The 22,538-nt window shown below is 36.7% G+C and overlaps 1 protein-coding gene across 2 annotated transcripts; it reads left to right on the top strand.

Moving 5' to 3' along the window:
- Nucleotides 1-4,798: 4,798 nt before the first annotated feature.
- On the top strand, nt 4,799-22,500 carry LOC107750648 (serine/threonine-protein kinase 33-like). Of its 2 annotated transcripts, XM_016566140.1 has the most exons (14): nt 4,799-4,968; nt 15,744-15,860; nt 16,502-16,615; nt 16,727-16,831; nt 17,011-17,149; nt 17,984-18,069; nt 18,845-18,932; nt 19,192-19,267; nt 19,376-19,488; nt 19,574-19,659; nt 19,816-20,055; nt 21,250-21,348; nt 21,636-21,899; nt 22,472-22,500. In XM_016566140.1, the coding sequence occupies exons 2-13, from the start codon at nt 15,744-15,746 to the stop codon at nt 21,852-21,854; spliced, it is 1,482 nt and encodes a 493-aa protein (XP_016421626.1). In that variant the 5' UTR covers nt 4,799-4,968; the 3' UTR covers nt 21,855-21,899; nt 22,472-22,500. The 2 variants fall into 2 exon arrangements, with proteins under 2 accessions (XP_016421626.1, XP_016421625.1); XM_016566139.1 differs by lacking the exon at nt 22,472-22,500 and having other exon boundaries at nt 21,636-21,963.
- The last annotated feature ends 38 nt before the right edge of the window (nt 22,501-22,538 follow it).

The raw sequence follows: 22,538 nt of genomic DNA on the forward strand, positions 1-22,538 counted from the left end.
GAGCTGTTTTAGGTAGGCGTGGTTGACTCTTAACTTTTATAAAGAATATCTCTTTGGATTTGAGACTTTAGTCTTTGCAACTTTACAGATCTTCTTTATGCACCAAGAGCTTGTAACACTCCAAAGAGAAAGGAAAACTTGAAATCGCATCATATGACCCCTTTAATGTTCTGTCAAGTTTCTCTCAAAGTAATGAAAAAGAGTTATTCCGGTAATGTTAACAGAATGTTCGTTCAGAGTTATCTGGTCTTTACTAATGTTCTCAAAACATTATTTCTACATCATTCATGGAATGTTTTATTTCGGAAACATTTAGTTGGATGTTCATCTAACATTTTTTAAAATGTTGCTACTTGTTTCAGCATATTCAGAGAACATTCAAAAATAATATGCCCATAATGTTTGGAAAATTATAAAATGGAATGATCCCTTACCGTTCATATAACAAAACAAAAAAAAAGTTTTTAAAGCATTTTAAAAAACTGGGCATTTCGAATGCTCAGAGAACATTTTCATAACTTAATGGCAATGTTTGCAAAACATCCTTAGAGCATATTTTTGTTAGCTTGTGTTGCATTAAAATAAAATTCTAGGGCTGTCCCATTGTCAAAATTGTTCCACAATGCACTGTAAATCACTTATATCCTGCTTATATACTGTCATGGTTCATGTCTCACGATTCAAGAGAAATGGTGGATGAGTGGATATGTCATCATGCCACTGTACTTTAACAGCTACTGCGAAGACGCATGCTAAACAACACAAATCATACTAGAAGGGCACTAGTCCTGGAATATAATACAGTGATGGTGTTGATAAATACCAGTGACATTTATGTGTGACCCAGTTTTCAATCAGTGCCCCAATGTTTAGTGGCCCTTGCGAGTGCCTGAATTTGTGTTCACGATATACTGATTCACAACCTATAGGGAAATGGGGAGTGTAATGGGACACAGCAGCAGAAGCCATGAAAGACTTCCAAAGAAATTCAAAGAATCTCAGAAATATCAATAAATTTAAAGTTGTCCATGAAGAAAAGAGGTAACATTCTTTTGTGCAAGGCTGCTTATCAGATGAAGGACAAAGTAAACAGAATTTACTGCTGCTAAAGTTACAAAATACAATACTGATTCTACTTTTCAGTTTATTGTTTAGGTACCAGTAATGTCATGTCAAGTTCAGTAGTTTGTGTGATTAGCTTAAGCAGGTTGTGTTTGTCTATTATTGTAACTTGTTTGAAGTGTAGCTTTATAATGCAGAATTCCACTTCATATTGTAGAAAACTTTTCTTATAACTGTAGCCAAAGTAAAATGTGTACCTTGATTTTTTTTTAAATGTAGTAACATGTTCACTAACCTAATAACCTACTAATAAAATGGTTACTTTTTTATTATTGTTACATTTCTTTTATAGTTAATAAAATATGTGTCTTCTTGGACACTCTTATCATACAGTTGAGGTCAAAAGTTTACATTCCCCTTTCAGAATCGGCAAAATATTAATTATTTTACCAAAATAAGAGGGATCATACAAAATGCATGTTATTGTTTATTTAGTACTGACCTGAATAAGATATTTCGGTAACACTTTATTTCGATAGTCCACTTTAGGCATTCTATTAACAGTAAGAAACTTTGCAACTACATGTCAACTAGCAGTTAGTAGAGTATTAGTAGACTGTCTGCTTAATATCTTCTAACACTTTCTTTGTCAACTTATTCTACTAACCCTAAACCTACCATAACAGTCTACTCTGAGAGTTAGTAGACATGTAGTTGCAAATTAATGAGAATTAGTTGACAGTTTACATATAGTCCACAAGAGAAAATAATAGGCTAGTTGAATATATAAAAATGACCCCGTTCAAAAGTTTACATCCCAATGATTTTTAATATTGTGTGGTTACCTGAATGATCCACAGCTGTTTTTTTTTTTGTTTGTTTAGTGATAGTTTGTTAATGTGTCCCTTGTTTGTCCTGAACAGTTAAACTGCCTGCTGTTCTTCAGCCATCCATCTTTTCACACTGAGGACAACTGAGGGACTTTAATAGCTGCATATGAGTCCCTCAGTTGTCCTTAGTGTGAAAAGATGGAACAAATACACAAATATTCTGCAAAACCAAAGAATTTGTGGGACCTGAAGGATTTTTCTGAAGAACATCAGGCAGTTTAACTGTTCAGGACAAACAAGGGACTCATGAACATTATCCCTAAACAAAAAAACAAAAAAACAGCTGTGGATCATTCAGGTACTGTAACAAAACAGTATTAAGAATCAACGTAAACTTTTGAACGGGGTCATTTTTATATATTCAACTAGCCTATTATTTTCTCTTGTGAACTATATGTAAACATCTTTTATGTGAAATATCTTATTCAGGTCAGTACTAAATAAACAATAACATGTATTTTGTATGATCCCTCTTATTTTGGTAGAATAATTGACATTTTGCAGATTCTGAAAACTTTTGACCAACCTGATATGTTTGGAAGGAATCTTCTCTTACTGTGTCAAAGTGTTGATCTAATTTTTCAATCATGTCTAAATTGACTCTATTTTCACGAGTGCAACTTTTGTTTTGATTTATATTAGTTAATTGGCAATGCAGCCATTTCAGTTTTTAATACCATACCTGTTGCTTTTTAAATCACCTATAGCTAGATTTGTTGGTGTACTCTTACAAGCAGTTTTCTTACCATAAAGTGACCTATAATAAAATATACATATCATGTAAATGGAAATTAATGTAAAAAAAAATGTTATGCAGCACCTCATGAGCTCTGAGAAACGAATATACGTATGCTCTAACTTAAAAAAGCATTTCTTCAGAAGAGTATGCCACTGCCAGACTTTAAGAAAAAATCCACGTGCCACTTAAGTCACGAACCTTACAGGAGCTTATGATCCACTAGATGGAGACAAACACCTAGTACTTCCTAACCGTTTTAACAAGTGAAAACTAAAAGAGAAGCACATTTTGTGACTGATCAGAGCCAGCTTATTTTGATATATGGAAGTTTTTGTTTAAATTGCATTTAAAAACAATACTTTATATAGCATAATAGTCACACACATTTTAAAATATTAAATTTAATCAAAAGCGAGTTAAAGAATTTCCTGCAGATATTTCAGCTTTAGCACGAGCAAGATTAAAATAAACGTCTTTAAATAGGCTATGCCACGATATAACACAATACCTATTAAGTGGGCGTAGCACAAGCCCCAGTGATATTCTGCTGTGCTTCAGTAAACCGTACTACTAAATCCTTCTCTGACTAGGGAGCAGCAGCATACTAATCCTAGAGACATTTTCCGTGAAAATCATGTCGTCTGCCCAGTGTTTTTGGTGGTGGTTCGGAATTATTACTGCCGAATACCGAAGCAGGAATGAATGACTCATTTGAGTCAGTTCATTTCAATGAACCGCTCAAACTGTAGCATAACAGTCGGAATCGGTTCGCGATTCAGTAAGAATCATTCGACGCACTGAATCGTTTTGTCCTTATTGTAAAACAACACTTAAAGGGGTCATATGATGCGATTTCAAGTTTTCCTTTCTCTTTGGACTGTTACAAGCTGATTGTGCATAGATAAGATCCCTGAAGTTGCAAAGACTAAAGTCTCAAAACCAAAGAGATATTCTTTATCAAAGTTAAGACTCTGCCACGCCCCCCTAAAACGGCTCATTCTAACACGCCCCCACATATCTACCCCACTATGTGGAAATATTTGCATAATGCACCCAAAAGAATACTTACAACAGAACAGCAATGCATTTTATGGACGACCGTTTCGTGAACCTAGGAGAGGAGGTAATTCTGACTTTGCTATGACAATCTGGCGCTTCTGAATCAGCTACTGTTTTGTTATTAGTTTAAGTATTTGCTATTGACTGTTCAAATGCGGAGTTTTGCGCATCGTGTGTGTGTGTGAGAGAGAGAGAGAGACAGCGTCACATCACAGTAGAGTCAGCTGTCTTAACCGCGGCTTGTGTACTGCATCATCACTGTGTCTGTCACGCGACTCTGTTCCCCTTTCGCAGGCTGTCTTTACATTTATTTTGAAAGATGAAGCTCGCGATTATAGTAAGGGGTGTTACATTTCCGACGAGTGCTTGCGGTGTTCGGCCAATCACAATGCACTGGGTCAGCTGGCCAATCAGAGCAGACTGCGCTTGTCGGAAGGAGGGACTTTGTAGAAAACGAAGCGTTTGAGAGAGGCGGGGCATAGAGGACCTACAATAATGTACAGTATTTGAAAAATAATGTGTTTTTTGAACATTAAAGCATGTCAACATATTCTGTTACACCAAATACACAAAATAATGATCTTTAAAAAAGCATCATATGACCCCTTTAAGACCCTGGATGAAGTGGAATATTTATCTACAGTTTTTTTTTTATCAAATCTGCAAATAGATCCTGCCAGCGATGGAGATTTATTAGGCTGCTCGTGCAGCGTGCTAACATCTCATCCAGGTAAATACATTTTCAAACGAAAATAACAAACAGTACACGGAAGTACTTAAAGTACCAAAAAATGCATTGCATATTGCATAAACATTGCATATATCTTGCAAATATCATGGCACGTGAATATGTTAATCATTCAGAATCAGCAGTATTAGTATTACAATAGTATTTATCTTATCGTGCCCAAGTAGGCTACTAATGAAAGGCTATAGTAACACCCCTGGTCGTGACATGACAACAATAACCTATAACAATAGGATTCATGCTTCCAGTTACTGAAATTGTTCTTCACATAACTGCAGTGCGCAGGTGTCTCGTTGTTGGTGATGTCCCTCACACCACACCGTAGTTCGCCCTCCCTCCCTCTCGAGGGAGGAAAGTTTGGACAACCGCAAGTGTCACATCTGAAATTCTCTTGCATCAAGGATTTCGATGACCTATAAGAGGCATAACAGCGGAAAACACCTTCGCAAACGCAGCAACTCATATGAAAGGTAAGTGTATATTTATAAAAGCGGGTTGTCTTCATGTCTCGTGAGCTTTCACTGAAGAGGAAGCGCGAGTTGGCCAAGCGCTCTATGTTGCCATGGCAACGAGGTCCGGAGCGGCAGTGTAATTTCTATCTCACTAATGTGCACCTAAATAAATCTAACTCGACCATTTCTCGCGGAAAATACAATGAAGATGTCTCCGTAGTCGCATAATGTAAGTAGAACCATTATGCTGAAAGCTTTATGCTACTTTAATTCTGTTTTTGCACCTCAACACGACTAATTTTGCTTGGCTAATAACTATCCATTAGACGTGAGAAATTAGAAGAATAAAGAATACAGAAATAAGTTTTTTTTTATTCTATTAAAAAGCCAGAAAGAGAAGTAGGCTATATGCAGTTATGTTTATAAAATGAAGTGCTCAAAGAGAAGAACTTGATTTTAGCACACTTAGGATATAGTCACCTAGCCACTCCATACACAAGCATAGTGGGTGTTTTGAAATATAAGGGAGCAATAAAACATCTATTATTATGCAGGTTCTATGCCAGATAATTATATTTAGCTGGAACAGGTCACAGGGAGTTAATTGCTACTTGCACGAGATTTAAATAATTATTGGCTTTAAGCTACTGAATATTGGTTGCCGTGGTTGTGCCAGGTCTCATTTTGTCCTACAAAATAGGCTTTGTCTATGTTGCAGAGTGAGGTATGAACTAATATTTAGTATAGTGTCATTCTATCATTCTATAAGCAAATACGGTCAAATTTATGAGATAGGAAAATATATATATTTTTTAAATTAAATAAGATCAAATTCTCATGACATATAGGCTGTGTCTGAAAGCTGAAAAAAGCTGCCTTCTCAGGCAGTGGCCTATAGGAAAGCATCAAGGCATGCCTGAATTCATTGTTTACATCACATCCTGTATATTAAAATGCCTTATCTGGTTGGATTTTGAAGCGTAGATGTGTCCATCGCTTCCTGTGATATCCCAGTCTATGTGGTGTGTGGGTTGGCAGTTGGTGGAAAGAATAAAACAGATACAGCAACTGAAAGGAGTAAATTCATTTATTTATATATTTATATGTCAATGCTTTTATTTTATTGAACTTCGAAAAATAAAACTAAATATAAGTAGTTACATAAAAATAGTTGTCACTATTTGATTTTCTTCTAGAACGTTGCAAATGATGTTTGGGTGCCTTGGAAGCCTGGCTGAAGCCATTTTCCTTTCAAGGTACATTCATATGCAAAATACTGCCTGTCATTGAATAAAAAAGAAGCAAGGTAGCTTTGGTCAGTTTTGGACACAGCCACAATGTTTTACAAACAGAACTGGTCAAATATTTTCTGTATACAAATAAAGGTTCTTTATTGGCATATGGTTGCATGAAGAACCTTTAAAGGGGTCATATGATGCGATTTCAAGTTTTCCTTTCTCTTTGGAGTGTTACAAGCTCTTGGTGCATAAAGAAGATCTGTAAAGTTGCAAAGACTAAAGTCTCAAATCCAAAAAGATATTCTTTATAAAAGTTAAGAGTCAACCACGCCTACCTAAAACGGCTCGTTCTGACCCCTTTAAAAATGGTTGTTTTAGGATTTGCTTACTGGAAGTTTTTTTGGGAACCTAAAAACGTCTTATGACTCTTACTGCTCTGCCCCTTATGTAATTCAAGCAGATTGTATTCCTATAGAATATTGTTATTGCAAAGTGCTGTAGATTAATCTGTATTTCACACTGAGCACTTCTGGTTTTACACTGTCACATAGCCTCAGGCGTTTCGCTCAAGTCTGTTGGCTTTTGTGCTTCTCTGGCTGACTTTTATTTCACAATGCCAGGCGTAACTTGAGTGCCCAGTGGTAGACACTGCTTGAGTCTGCTCTGTAAGAGGAGACAGGTCTTTCTCAGGTGGTTTTAGTTGCTGAGGCTCTCACTGATTTTCCACCCCAGCAGGCAATAGCACTTGGCCTGTAAGACTGAGGTTTCTCCTGACTGTGCACTGTCACATATTGATAGTAAGATCAAGTAGGATTTTTTTGTCTGAAGCAGACACTGTACTCTGTGCTTTGGCATCAGCAATCTACATATTATAATCTGGCACCTGTCTGGTGAGGTTTCTCGCCCAGACAGTGTGTCCAATGAAATGGCTTCCTGTCCAGAGTTAGTTTATAGTCTTTATACAGATAAACATTTTTTATTTATTTATTTATTTTTATTTGATTTTACTTTAGACTGCTTAGTCAGACTATAGGCTTGCACATAGTATCTCATCATCCAAGAACAGACATTTTCTTTCAAGTGCTCTCAGAAAATCTGTCACTTGTTGACAGGTTGTCAGTCACACTATCCACTTACATGCTTGTATCTCCTTATTCAGACGTCTTCATCCCAGCTCCCTTCTGTCATCAGCTACACAAGGGAGCGTGTCAGCTGTTGTACGGCTCTTTCTTAGGAACATTTGTTATCACATATGAACAGGGCTGCATGATTTGGGGGGGGGAAATCTAATCATAATTTTACTGATAAAAACTGTGATTGGGATTTAAAATGTGATTTTAAAAAAGAAAGCTTCAGGTTATTTTATATTTTATAGGGTAAACGTACCTATTAAGCTCACCAAAATCTACATTGAGACATTTTTAGTGCGCAATATATAGGTTTCAGTATAAAAAGTTATGTTAAAATAAAATATTAATCTCTCACACAAAATTATTTAATTTTATTTTAAATGACAAAAGCATTTCAATTAAGATATATATCATTAACTGCAAAAAGTCTGTCTGTGCTTAATGTGTAAATTTTTGTACCCTTTAAGCACACCCCTGTCCCCATTAAGCTCACTTCATGTTTTATTAAAAATTCTTGTTTATTTTAAACAACCTTTTTAAAGAATAATTGAAAAATTTTTTTTTTGAAGGTACAAAGTCAATCACAAAAAAACAGAACACTAAAATCAAGCAACAAAAGGCATTCAATTAGGGCTGGCGTCGACTAACCGGCGAAAAACCGCAAGTGGCGCATTTCACGGACAAGAATCCATAAAACACATTATTAGACTGTTGCTGCATGATATATTAAACCCATTTAAAAATCATAATGAAGCATAATTGTGAATTCACAAACGCTACGATTTAATTAAATAATTATATGCGATGCAGTTCTAATACAGTAAATGCGCTTTAATTAAGGTAAATAATTTATAAATCTACGCAAACACAGGAGAATACATTGCGGTTTCAAAAGAAAAGCTCAAACCCTCACTCTGAGTTTACACGTTTGATGTCCACATATTCTTTTAATTAAAGTGGCTATAGCATTTCTGTCCTAAAGAAATTGCCAAATATTAAAGATTAAGTTGACAATTTGAATAATCAAAGGCATCTCCAATTAATTTATTTTATTTAAGTTTTTTTTTTCTTTTTTTTTCCAGAAATACTGCACATTTACATTTTTATCCTAAATAAATTCTGGTAAATAACATTTCTGGTAAATACTCCTTTAAAAAGTGTTTTTTTATTATAATTTTATTAGTAGTAGACTAGAACACGTGGATATGTTGTCATTCTTACACTATAATACTGAACTTTGATTTCAGTGATTTGGACTATGAGATGGACACTTGCTTCTTGCACTTTATGCTGCACTTTACTTTTGCTTTAAAAAATGGATTTCATAGAAATTTGAATTTCATTTGGTTTAATAAAATATAGTTTCATAAAATATTCTTAAGTAAAATTGTTGATTTTTTGTGGAAAATTAATCGTTTAGATGAATCGATTAATCGATAATTAGTCGATAGATTAATCGAAATAAAAATAGTCGTTAGTGGCAGCCCTACATTCAATTTGATCAGTTATATATTCATAGTGAAGTGTCATTTAAGCGCATTGCAACATCTAGACTAGTCCACGTTCAGCTAAGTAACACATATTCAAAAATCAAATATAACAAACCAATAAAACATTTCATTCATGGGGATGAACACAGAAACTAGCCTATTAAATGGATGTCAACTTATCTATGGTCTCTTAAGGCTGGAATACACTACACAATTTTTCCCCTTGATTTTCCACCGATTTACAATCTGGAGAAGTTGATGCTAGTTGCCAGATGTCAGAGCCAGTCTGTAGATTTGAGATGACAGAATACATAGAAAATCAATTAACTTAACTTAAAGTGACAACCATCAGTTAATATGTAAAGTCTGTTTATGAAGTATTTACATAGACGTTCAATGTGGAAGAGCTTAAAGAGAGCACACTGAGCTTAATTGGAGCAGCAACAATTTTTAATACATTTTATGTAATATATATTAAAATGACAAGATTTCGCAAAATAAATAATCTAGGTCATGTATTAAGTTTATAAATATTTTATTATGAACAACTATTATTAACAATATCTATGAAATTATACTTTTTCTTATTGATGTCACACTGAAGCTGTGTGATTTTCATAGTAGTGCACCCTTTAAGCTCACCTTACAATAATATGAAATCTTTAAAAATAACAGCACTGTAAAACCACAGACCAGCAATAAACTGTCAATTTACAATATTATGGATTTAAAAGTACAAGCCAGTAAAGCCTGTGAAGTAATATATTAGCATAGCACACAATCTTATACAGATAGTCAGCTAACTGTGTTCTGTAGCATCTGTGCTATGTTGCTAAAACTATCTTTTGGATCTAACTGTAAGTATTTCCTACAGCCAAGTTCCAGGTTATAAAATGCTAAAGTATAAACATTAATCTCTTAATTTTACAGTAAGTAGTGAAACTTACCCAAAATAAAGGCTTAAACGTCTAAAAATGCACATTTAAAGGGCTCCTCTTTTGGTGAAAGTTTTTAGACAGCTTTCAAAATGGCCGCCAGACAGTGTGAACACATGGATACTCATATATCTCGGTGTGCAATCATCTGATTGACTTGAAATTACAGGAGGTATATAGTAACAGACACATCAATTGGTTAAGACATCAAGTATGATAATACATTATTTTGTTTTTTAATAATCTGAGCTCAAATATGGAAGTGTGCTTAATGGGTACGTGAGCTTAATAGGTATGTTTACCCTAGTCATATTGATGTATAATCACAAAAAATTTGATTATATATCAATATGACTATATTAATAATAATAATTATTACTATTGTTGTTGTTAAGTTTATTATATTAATAAATAAAAATGATAGACAAACAAAGAAATGGTACTATTTTATTATATTGTATAATTTATACATATTATATTATACTTTATTTTATATATTAAAATAAGAAATAGTACTATTGTAGTATTTTACTATAAAATAAAAAAAATTGTATTTAGGAAAAATAATAATACTAATGATACTAATAATATTGTAATAATAAAATAAATGACAAAACAAAATTGTTTGTTTGCTTTGGCTAATGCGATTTTTCTCCTGCCCCTCTGGAGGTCTATGCATGCTACTTATTTATTGTGAACCAAACTGCTCTGAGACACTGAAAACACCAGATAATGAGCTGCTCATGTATAAAAGAACACAATGCTGTGCTTCGCTCTGAAACAAGCAGCATATATTTATTTAATTCAATTGCAGCCTTTGTAATTGCCTTAGCTATGATCATAAGCTGATCCTGAATAATCTTCTTTTTGGTGCTTGTCCACCCAATTTGCTTACACGTGATTTGTACCCCATATGACAATGTCATACTAGATGACCACCCCTGCGACCATCCAGTTCCAGAGGTGGAAGCTAAATGAAAATACCTCCTGAAGGCCTTGAAACATTCATTTGAAAAGATTTGCAGTCATTCTGACTACCAGTTGATTGGTAGTGCTATATTTGTTTTTACATACAAGACAGTAATGCATGCCAATCATCAGAACAATGCCATGGCAAATGCTCATAAGGATGTGCTTGCTTGCTTCCTTAAAGGAACACGCCACTATTTTTGAAAATAGGCTCATTTTCCAACTCCCCTAGACCTAGCTTGGGACTATTTTCAGGCGCTGCGTAATAGATAAGGAAAAATCATAATAAATAGAAAAAATATCGAAACTCTTTGGTCATTTTTGAGCGAGATGCTAAGGGGTCTAATCAGATTCAATGATCTATGCTAAGCTGCAGCTAAAAGTGCTACCGCCAGACCCGGAGATCGGCTGAATGGATTTGAAAATGGTAAAACTCAACTGTTTAACTCTAGGGGAGTTGGAAAATGAGCCTATTTTCAAAAATAGTGGCGTGTTCCTTTAAGCACTGCATCAAAGATACCATTTGATGTGCGGTTTCTTATGTGGAAAGTTTGGTGTCCTGGTGAGCTCCTCAAATATTTGCAGTCTGAAGAATTGTTAATGATTGCAACAGGTGAGTCATTAATGCAGATTGGGCTATGTGTTGTCCTTTTTCCTGAAGTCCACTATAAGTACATTTGTTTTGCTGGAATTCAAGGCTAGATTGTTGTTATAACACTATCCTCTCCTGCAGAGGGTCCCTGTATGTGTACTCGTCATTATCACTGATTAACCCAATAATGGTGTTGTCTTCAGGAAATTTGATGATGGTGCTCTACTGTGTAGAGATGCAGTGAATGGTTGAATAACGAGTATAATTAGGGCTGAGGCAAAAGCCCTGTGGAGTGCTGGTCTTAATTATTTTTATGGATGAGGTGATGTTTCCCATCTTGACCACCTGGGTTCTGCCTGTTAAAAGTACAGTACCCAGATATATTTACTCATATTCAGGAGTTTTTAAGAGTATCTTGAAGTTGAAAGAATCACATTTCTATGTTGAATGGTATGTTGACTGTACATTTGCTGTAGTGTTCCTGGGAAACAGGGGACTTTTCCCTCATGACTCCTGCTTTTTCATCTTATTTTTTAAATGTTGTATTGTTTTTGAAATATCATTATTGCAAAAAAGTAATTAAACTGCAAATGTCTATCTTTAACAGGTTGTCATGTTAACAATCAGGCAATAACGATATCGTTTTTGTTTCACAAACATTAAGACCATAAAATTGCTTTATTTTGAGATGGAAATTAAAGTAATGATAACTTAATGCACAGTAATTGAGTTAAATGTTGATAATAATTCTGATGAATTCAGTCTGTTAATTCTGTGAATGATTTATCAGAATGATTCTCTCTGAATGATTCATTTAAAGAACTGGCTCATGAGAGTTATTTGTTTGTGAATCAGATTACACCGGTAGTGCTGTATGTATTTGCATTCATTTTACAAGAACAATTACATGTAAATAGAAAGACAGGTTTTCTTGCTATTACTTTGTACCACACCACACAGTCTTTTAACATGCAGTCTCATCACATCGTTCAAACTGATTTTTGCTTTTGTTGTCCCTCTAGACTTCTAAGCATACTTTATTTTTTGCTATTTTATTTTGCCTTTGAAATATGAATTTGTCTAGACCCTGGATTTCTCAACCATCAATTGATATCCTGGTTTAGAGTGGGGTACCTCCAAACTTTCTCCAACACATAATAGTCATGATGTTTTGGTTTAGATTTTCAAGACAAGCCATATTTATATGCAATAAGTCATTAATTTGATAGGTTTACAGATATGCCCCCTTCTGTAACATTTTCATGAGTTGTTGGACTTTATTAAGTGGCAGTCCACCTACAATTCATGTTAAACAGGAAAACATTATGTAGTATGGCGAGGTGAAGCACTCAGGTAAATTATGATTATGAGGTTAAATGACTCCAATAGTATAAGCAGTCTGGACAAGCAAGGCACTCTATCACTTGGTAATGTAATTCCAAGCTTCATTAAGACTTTGACGTTTATCATTTTTCATCAGAGGCACCTGTCAATGAATAATTAAGCTGCGGATGAGAAGAGTAAAATCTTTAGTAAGAGTAGAGCAGGAGACCACTGTGTCATGCAAGGTTTGGTTTCCGTTTGCTTTGTGTAGCTCAGATTTAATGTAAAATAGCAATCAATGACCTTCAAATAACAGCCAACACATCTGTGATTGAAACTATGGCATCCTTCTAGCACATACCTTAAATGTTTAATAATGTTTCATGAATGCTTTAATAACATATTACAAGTGCTAAGTCTCTGCAAATAATCTTCTTGGTCAAGTATTCATTGATAAAGAATTTAAGTCATCCAAGTTATGCAGTACATTGTCATATCCCCATCATGTGTGTCTTAATATATTAGATGAAATATTACGGTCACTGTTTTTTTTTTAAACATTTTTGTTTTAAAAAAATAATTATGTGAATTAAAAAAAAAAAACTTGTAGTCCTATGCCATTCTATTATGAAAAACAGGCAATTTATTAAGAAATATTCAGGGTGTTTAATACTTTTTTTGTTAATTCAAACAAATATTCAAAATGTAAACAACACACATTTTTTTGCCAATCTTGTTTTAATTGGTATTCATTTCTTTTTTTTCCTGTCCTCAACTTCACTTTTTATCGTACTAAGCCTTTTCAATAGCCCTAGAATTATTTATAGACAAACATATCTATTTATTTATTTATTTTACAATGCTTACTACATGAATGACTCAAGTGAAGTCCAAATAATTTTCAGAAAGACCATAATTCAGACATTAGCAAAAAGGGAAGTAAGAAGAGGAGAAAGAGACAGGGGAGTAGGAAGAAAATTGCATGTGATAGAGAGAAAAGAGCAGAAGAGAGCTGTAATATCTTTGTGTGTTCGGACATCATACCGGGTGTCACATTTAATTTGGGCTCAAGCCAGAGACACAGCATCTCCCACAGTCAGGAGAAACAATGCACATTTTAGCCCATAAACAATCAGTAAACAAGCACTAATGGGGTTTTTACTGTTATGGCCAAGAAATGAAAAATGCAAGAGGATCAATTGCGGACATTCTATCTGCCATAATTACTTTCCTTTGAGTGCTTCCAGAAATCTGGGAGGTCTGTGGATTGATTCTTAGCTAATGGTATATTCTGTGAGGGAACTAAAATATGTCTCTCTTAGAGTCTGTGAGGCTTATTACCTTCTTGCCGTTTATGTTTGCCTGTGTGCTTGCTTTTGTGCTCCTTGAAAATTTGTGCTTGTATAAAGATGTTTTGCTTCTGTAGTTGGCTTGCAAAAATGAAATTCTGTAAGCGTAGCTCAAAGACGCGAAACGTGGCCTGGCGGGAAATGCATGTACTCTGACACGGTGTGTGGTGTTGCTGATGTTATCAGATACAAGGCAAAGTCCCATTAAAATAATAATAAAATGCATGTATGCAGGTTTAAATTGCAGAATGAGAGTTTCATTTATTCTAATTTGTTCTCAGCAAGACCTCAGTAAGAAGCATCCTTTCGACAGCACAAGAAAAACTGTAATGTTAATCAATATTCAGCATTGAGTATAAGGAGAGTGCTTTCAATATACTGTTCAGCCCTCTGATCTTAGGGCTTTGGAAATTGGGCTTTTATGTCATTTATGGCTCAATTTTGGTTTTGGCTCACCCAGCTGTTGTTAAGCTCAGCATATCTGAGTTTTGCAGTTGTTTTACCCAATTTAAACCAGTGAAATGCTGATGCACCTTTTCATCAATGCCACTCAGTTTTTGAAGTTTAAGAGCTTTTTTCAAGAGGACTTCACAATTCCTCTCTACTAACAAAGCACAGGTTCAGCCACATTTAACCGTCTCCTTTACACATCCTCTTACATTTGCAGAAGCCAATGCTGCAAAAGTGACATCTTCTCAGTTCAGATGTCTCTATCATCATTTTTCCCTATAGACCTGTTTAGAGGGAGCCCCAGTGTGCTACACTTTGACCTCTGTTACTCTTATCACGTAACTCTAATTGTGCTCATAAGAGTTTCCAGAATGTGTCACAATCGTTTTGTTTAGCAGATAGATGGTCAGTAATAGGAGAGGCAGTGCTGTTATGAGAGGACCTGTCAGCGGGACTTGATAATGCCACTGAGAGAGGAGAGGTTAAAGACACTGCTTCCTCATTAATATTTAATCTCTTGTCTGTGTGGCGGATCCACTTCGTCGCTCCCACTCATCACACCATAATTGCTTTACATTTAATTTGGCTCTGGAGAACGGTTTGAAGCTGAGTAAATTGTACTTAATGTTAGTGTGGAGACTTTAGACACTTTCTTTTAAAGTGAGATGTGAATTGGAGAGCGACAGTTGAAGCCTAGCTAATAAAGGGTTACGGTTTAGACGTTGATGTATGAATGTGATGGCAGACACTTACTCCTGCCTGAATATTTAATGAGATATCTTATTTAAAACTTTACTATTCATTGTGTAATATACAAGCTTTTGAGAGACTGGTCATTGTTCACTAATAATTAATTACATACAAGTACTAACATGCACAGAAAAGTTTCTATATTTAGGAAAGTTTACACATCAGTTATCCTATTCTAATGTTGATGCATGTAATGTTGATTATTCTAAATGAGGAAGTCCTTGTCTAGAGTTACACACCCAAGCCATCTCCATATAAAGGTTTTTCCTACAAGCTCTACTGTAAAGACATCTTTGTAAACATTTAAATTTTTTATTCTTTACCTATGTTTTTCTATTTTTTAAGACTTAGAGCGACTTTTGTTGTATGGTTTCTGTTATTTCTAAACTCGTAATAAATTTATTAATGAATCATTATTGCACACAGGTTTCCTTCACAAATTCGGGTACATGCACGGTTAGTGAATGAGCTTCCAGTGTTATCTCTTTTTGTGAGGATTTCCATGTTTGCGATCATGTTGTGCTCCATATGTGCGAATTACTTGAAATTGATTTATCTCACCCTTAGATGACACATACAAATGTTTCTGGAGCAGAAAAGAAAATGGCTTCTCAGTGGACTCGAGCAAACAGTGCAGAGAAGAAGGTGCCCCACACTCGCATTGAGGATGAATCCGACATACAGGTAGAGTCCTTATTGATCTACACGCAGTGCTTGCCTATTTCCACATGCACATTCCCAAACCAGTTTTCCCTCGAATTTTTGTTCTTGTTGCACAGAAGACATTATTTTGTAGCCATCAGAAGTCTGTGGCTTCAAATTAGTGGCAAAAGGCCATTTGGATCTTACACCAGAGCCATGGCCTTGCTCGCCCCAACGTGACCTCCCTCCAATCTGGTAGCGACCTCGTCAGGCCTGGAGGGAAATTACACCTCTTTATGCTGTTGATTGCCCTCGCCCTCTCCAGAGGTTTCTGACTGCTGTCTTTGCCAAATCCGCAGCAGGCAGTGCTCAGTCTTGCATGCGCAGAGATAATGATCAAGTTAATTAGACCTGAGATTGAATGAACTGCGGCAGCAACTTAATCATTTGTAACTTGATTAGAAATACTATATTCTCCGAAACTCCAGAGACTGGTAAACTTGAAAATTAAGTTCCACTTTAAGGATTCAGGTCTCAACTTAATGGAGTATAGAGAAGCTGGAAAACAAACCCACCCTCATTCTGTCCCCATTAGTCAGAGCTGGAGCGTTGTTTACTGTCACTATAGGAGGAGTGTGTGTGTAATACTTCACATAATGTGGCCTCTTTATTTGGATACCCAGAAAATCTATTCCTTTGGGAGGAAATTAGGTCAAGGCAACTTTGGCGTCGTCTGCGAAGCCACTCACATTGAGACGCAGAGGAAGTGGGCAATTAAGAAGGTGAACAAAGAGAAGGTAAGTGTTTGGTCGTCATGTTTCACCTGTTGACAGAGGTGATTGATGGAGAGCCGCTCCCATGGTTGTCAAGGATGGGTTAAGTGTCACAAATGCTTTGTATCCATGCAGGCAGGCACTTCTGGTGTAAAACATCTGGAAAGAGAAGTGAGCATCATGAAACAAGTGAAACATGAACATATTATACATCTGGAGGAAGTCTTTGAAACACCAAAGGTGAGAGTAAAAACATCTATTCTGTTTCACACTCCTCTTTCCTTTAAAGCTCACTCAGCTGTGCTATTGTGAACTCAGTCAGTCGTATGCAGCTGGATTGTGTTTGACAGCGGTTTCTCGTTTGATGTCAGAAATGAGAAATGAACATACAGTATGCGTGCTTGTGTGCCATTCTCCAGAGGATGTACCTCGTGACTGAGCTTTGTGATGGAGGCGATCTAAAGGATCTACTGCAGAAGAACAAGCACTTCACTGAGGAGGAGACCAGACACATCATCAAAAGCTTATCTGAAGCTATTGTTTATCTGCATAAAAAAGGTGACGCACACAAAACCCAAACATCCCCCAAAAATTGCTCACATCTTTGTTAAGTCACATGCAACGGCCTGGACTTCTTTGTTCCCCTCATATCCGATAATCGCTCTGATGATTGCATCCACATTAAGTTTCTCTGTCATTACTGAGAATCGGGCTTGTTTTAATAATGAGATAATAATGAACAACTGTCAGACAAAATATCAGCCCATTTTAATTGAGTCTGAGGGGTTTATTTGAAAATGTTTGGCGTTTTTTCTCTTTCTCTCTCCTTCTCGTGAAATCTGCAGTTAGAGGTAATTTAGGACGTTGCTTGGCAATGAGACACCATTACATGGGGCTAATGAGTCATTAACAACGAGCAGGGGAGGAATACTGATTAATAGGTGTGTTTTTCAACAGTCCCCGAGTGCTGCTGTGTCTCACGTCTAGAGAAGCTAATGATGCCACTTGCAATGTGTATATAGAACTCGAGTGTTTTATGAGATTGCAGTATATTAGCCTCACACGCTGATTATAATTTGATTATTTTCACATTTCTATTTAAGTGCGTACAGTTACCATGTGAAGCAGTAATGAAGAATCATGATGTGTAGATTGAAAGTGGTAAGAAGAGGTGGGCTCTCTTCTTATACTCTATGCTAGGTTCATATGAGAACTGACAGTAAAGAGTTCCAATTTAAAAGGAACAGAGCAAAAAATGTCACCAGAATTGGTCATTAAAGCATATTTAAAACTATTACCATTGCAGTGCCTTGCATTTTTGCCATGCTCTCCTCTCTATGAATAATACGAGCCCATCTCTCCCTTGCTCTGTTTCTTCATTCTCTCTCTCAGACATCGTTCATCGTGACCTCAAACTGGAAAACATTCTTGTGAAGAGTTGTCACCAAGGCAACGATAACGATATGGTCAATATCAAGGTGAGAGAGATGGTAAAAACTTCTTGCGCAGGCATGTGGTATGGCATTCAAACGCGGCGGGACCTCTGGACATTCTCGTCTGTTGTTTAGTTCTCCCACCGTCCTCCTTGCCCAAACCTTTTAACTGCTTTTTAAATACTGTCTCATTACACCAGACCTCCTGCCTAACTCCTTTCATATCACATTCTCAAAGAAAATGAATCACAAGTGGCTTTTCTGAGACAAATTACCAGCCGGGGCACAGCGTGGAGCAGAATAGAGCGTTGACAGGAGCCGACTGAAGCCGCTACCTGGAGCGGAGGGTTGAATCAGGGCGGCGCTGTGTTATAAATCAGAGTAGAACAGGGGCCCAAAGACAGCGCTGTCCTGGCACTGTATTAAAAGCTTTTATCTGGCAGAAGGTGGTCATCTCTCCTGGATATTAATCCTGCCCGCCCCTGACGCACCAATGAAACGATATACACTCCTCGTATATATTATTCATACGGCTCAGGAGCGCATAGTCAGTGCGAGTGGGTGTACCGGCTGCTCTGTGGAAGTCTGTTTGGCCTGTAAATAGTTTAATTGAGATCTAGAAGTGAAAGCGAAACAGATCCAGTGATCCAGTGCAGCATGTCTGTAGTTCATTATATTCAACATTTCACTAGATCAGAATCTAATGATGAAAAACAGTAGGAGAAGGAAACGTTTGAGTGTGTCCTGTACTGTATGTGCTTATGTTAAACATTGTTTGATTTTGAATAACATGTCAAAGGCCTGTCCTATCTCATCTCAGGTCACAGATTTTGGACTCTCTGTGCAGAAGGGCGGTGTAGGCAGTGAAAACATGCTGCAGGCCACCTGCGGGACGCCTATCTACATGGGTAATTCATATATTCAAATGCATACATTCACATGTTCCATTTACTTGTGATTTGATGAATTACAGTGTTCATTAATTGAATGAAGCGCTGATTAAAATGAGCAGTAAAGAGGAGATGACCTAATTTAAGTGATGTGAAGCTGATAACATTCGAGAAGGAGTAGAGGCTGAAAGCTGTCAACGGCGTCACGCATCAGATATCACACATTACACCAGCCTCAAACATCTTTCATTATTGACACATGGACTTGCCCTTTCAGCGCCTGAGGTGGTTAATGGTCACCAGTACAGCCAACAGTGTGATTTGTGGAGCATTGGCGTCATCATGTACATGCTGTAAGAAGATCTCTCATGTTGTTTTCCATCTCATGCCCACACACAGACTCACATTGCTGACTTAAACTTTGTGTGTATACTTGTGTTGTGTTTGTTATACTTTTTCAGGCTGTGTGGAGAGCCTCCTTTCATTTCCAGCTCTAAGGAAAGGCTTTCTGAGATGATTATGAAAGGAGAGCTAATTTTCTCTGGCCCTGTGTGGCACACCATTAGTGATGCAGGTTAGAACTGCCTCTGTTACCCACACCGCTCCATTACGGTTGCAGTTAAGCCAGTGTGGTAACTATTTTATGTTTTGTCTTACAGCCAAAAATGTAATACGGTGTTTGTTGAATGTTGACCCAGCTCACCGCATCACAGCCAATGAGCTGCTAGATAACCCTTGGATTTCGGTAAGAGAACTCAATTACTCTCTTCCCTTTTAAAATGAGGTCATGAATATTATAGATTGGGAAAACAGCTAATTAGCACTCTTCAATTTGATGGATGACTAAATGTGGAACTTGACAGAATGAAAGACCTAAAAGAAAGAAAATCTGTGTTCAAAGGGGATCTCCACCACCGTTACACGTACAAACGTCTTAGAGATGATGCGTCAGTTCCGGAACGCTCCAGAGGACGAAGAGAGTGTGGAGATGAGTGAGGGACTGCAAAACCTCTCTCTCACTTCCTCTCAGGACAAAGGGTCAGGGCCGAGAACATCTCAAGAGCTCTCAGTAACCCCAGCACCTCCTGAGGACGTCATAGACAGTAGCAGTAGCAGCAAACCCTCCACCCCAAACAAGAAGGTAAAAAAGTATCGCAATACAGTTCATTCAAATACAAAAGTGAAGCATTTCTGCTTGATCATGCATTAAGAAAAGCATTCTGTTGCTCATTGTATTATGAAAGACCAAATGTCAGACCAAAACTTTCAAGAGCAGTCTGGAAGAATCTCAATCCTTCATCATGGCCATAGGAATGAAAGTCCTATTTTTAGTTATAAAAATAATAAATGCTGTGATGCAAATAATTTGCTCATCATTTAATGTGTATATCACTGCACCCATAGAGAATTCTGTTATTGTTTACTTGTTAGAGACAATACAGTATCTAGTTAAAGGGGTCCTATTATGCTTTTTCACTTTTTCAATTTTAGTTAGTCTGTAATGTTGCTGTTTGAGCATAAAAAAGATCTGCAAAGTTACAAAGCTCAAAGTCCAATTCAGAAGGAGATATTTTATTTAATAGAAATCACTTTTCAAAAACTACAACGAACCCCCAAAACAAAATCAAGACTTTGTAAAAGAGCATAATAGGACCCCTTTAAAGGATGCCACTTAAAGAACTTAGTAAAATGTATATTTAATGAATGTTTGTGTCCTTGCATTTACATTTATGCATTTAGCTGATGCTAAATATCCAAAGCAACTTACAAAAGAGGAACATAAGCTTTTTAGTACTTAGCCATGAACAGTATTCATAGTATGCAATGCCAGGTTTATTAGAAAGCTACATTAGGAAAAAAGGCAGAGCATATGTGAAATGCAGAGAAGAAAATTAGTTAAAAAAAAAAAAAAATCCTTACTAACTTTATTATGTGGTGGGCATTTTAGAAAAGCAATAAGCACTAAAGCAATACAACTATATTGTAAAAAAAAACCAGCTAATATATAATATTTGTCTAACAACATCATTTAGCGGAGACAATATTCACAAGACAACAGTTTTTAGTTCAGTTTTTAGCCTGAATTGAGGTAAAGAAACAAAGCTTATGGTGTTCATTTTGTCAGATTTTCTTGTGAGTTGATGTGTTATTTTATTGTAAACATAGCAAACAGTAGGCAAGCAGTTTTGTGGAGTTTGATATATGCAGATCGGAGCTGCAATTGAATGATCAGAAATTCTAATATTGCTGACATATGCACTGACTTGCACGAAAGGCTTTGAAGGTCTCTCAAACCCTCTGGGTTTTTCATGTGTTATATATTTCATTTCTATAGCCTCTGAAGAAAAAACTATCAGCCTCATCCTCTAACGGTGTTAAGAAGAGTGCGTCTGCTGCAAAGGCCTGCAGCACTTTGAATACATCCGCTGCACAGGTCAGTCATTCACTTCACTGAGCTTTGAACTTCATTTTCTAAAACATTTGTGCTTATTCAAAAGGAGATATTTTGTCTCCTAAAAGGTATGTGAAAGAAATCCTGGCAATTTCATAGCTAACCTCTATGATTGGATTTAAAAAAAAAACCCTGCCTGTTCTCTGAACAGCCACTAGATGGTGCCAAGATAACCCTTCTCCAGCAGCTGTCATACAGCATGCAGCACTGTCCAGTAGTGTGGTGTTTTGCGCTTTTGTGAGATGAATGAGAGTGTCTTATCTCCGCAGTCCCACACGGGTTACAAACCCCCGGCTCAGCCAAGCACAAAAAGCTACAGCAAGGCCTCCTCCATCTCGGGATCCTGTCTCAAACCATCATCAACCGAAGCAGCCTCTGCAGCATCCAACTCAAGTAGGCGCGAAAGCTTGTCCCCACGTCCCTACACCACTTCCATCCACCGTTCCACCAATCCAGGCTTTGGCTTCCAGGCTAAAAAACACAGCTAGACCTCGGCAGTGAGACTGCTCGAGTAGTTGCGTTCAGTGCCAAAGGTGAGAAATTCAAGGGGGCCGCTGCTGCGTGGTGGGCCCGCTGGATACACAAATGACAGCCAGAACAGTTTTACAGTGAAGCAGAAGTAAAACTGTACTTCCTCCAATGTGAATGTGCTTTTAGTCTCCTTAGTAGGATGGATCTTAATAGTCACTTTTTATGAAGTACACAGAGGCCCCCTCTTTTGAGGATGAGCTACTAGATTTTTGGGGGGTTGGTTGCTGCTTTATTTTTATGGACCTGGAACAGATGAAGTCATCACGCCTATTCATGGCATCTAACATAAGGCGCATAAGTCATCTTTGCACATTGAAATGCTATTCTCTAGAGAATAAAGGAAGTTCATATGTTTCATCATGAAGGACTGTGAAGAATGTATTGACTATAACAGGGTTTAATAGCTTTTGCTCTGTGTTTTGCAATAATAAATAGGCAATAACAGAGTAATTTGATGCAATATTCAAACACAACATAGCATTCAGATTCACCATTTTCGACTAAATCAAATGCCACAATAGTACGTGTAAAAACTGTCTATTCATTTTATGAACATCTGTTGTTTCCTCTGCAGTTGTGCTAATCACACCGGTCATCTTCTGCCAAATCACATCAGGTAGCTGTTGTATATGAATAGTTCT

The sequence above is a fragment of the Sinocyclocheilus rhinocerous genome, unplaced genomic scaffold, assembly GCF_001515625.1.
Source record: "Sinocyclocheilus rhinocerous isolate Xijiao unplaced genomic scaffold, SAMN03320098_v1.1 scaffold19, whole genome shotgun sequence".
NCBI lineage: Eukaryota > Metazoa > Chordata > Actinopteri > Cypriniformes > Cyprinidae > Sinocyclocheilus > Sinocyclocheilus rhinocerous.

Excerpts from the sequence above, each read along its gene's own strand:
- LOC107750648 (XM_016566140.1), top strand. The coding sequence starts at position 15,744 with ATGACACATACAAATGTTTCTGGAGCAGAAAAGAAAATGGCTTCTCAG. Across the intron at positions 18,933-19,191 it reads CGGGACGCCTATCTACATGG|CGCCTGAGGTGGTTAATGGT; the intron begins GTAATTCATATA and ends TTGCCCTTTCAG. Across the intron at positions 20,056-21,249 it reads CCTCCACCCCAAACAAGAAG|CCTCTGAAGAAAAAACTATC; the intron begins GTAAAAAAGTAT and ends TCATTTCTATAG.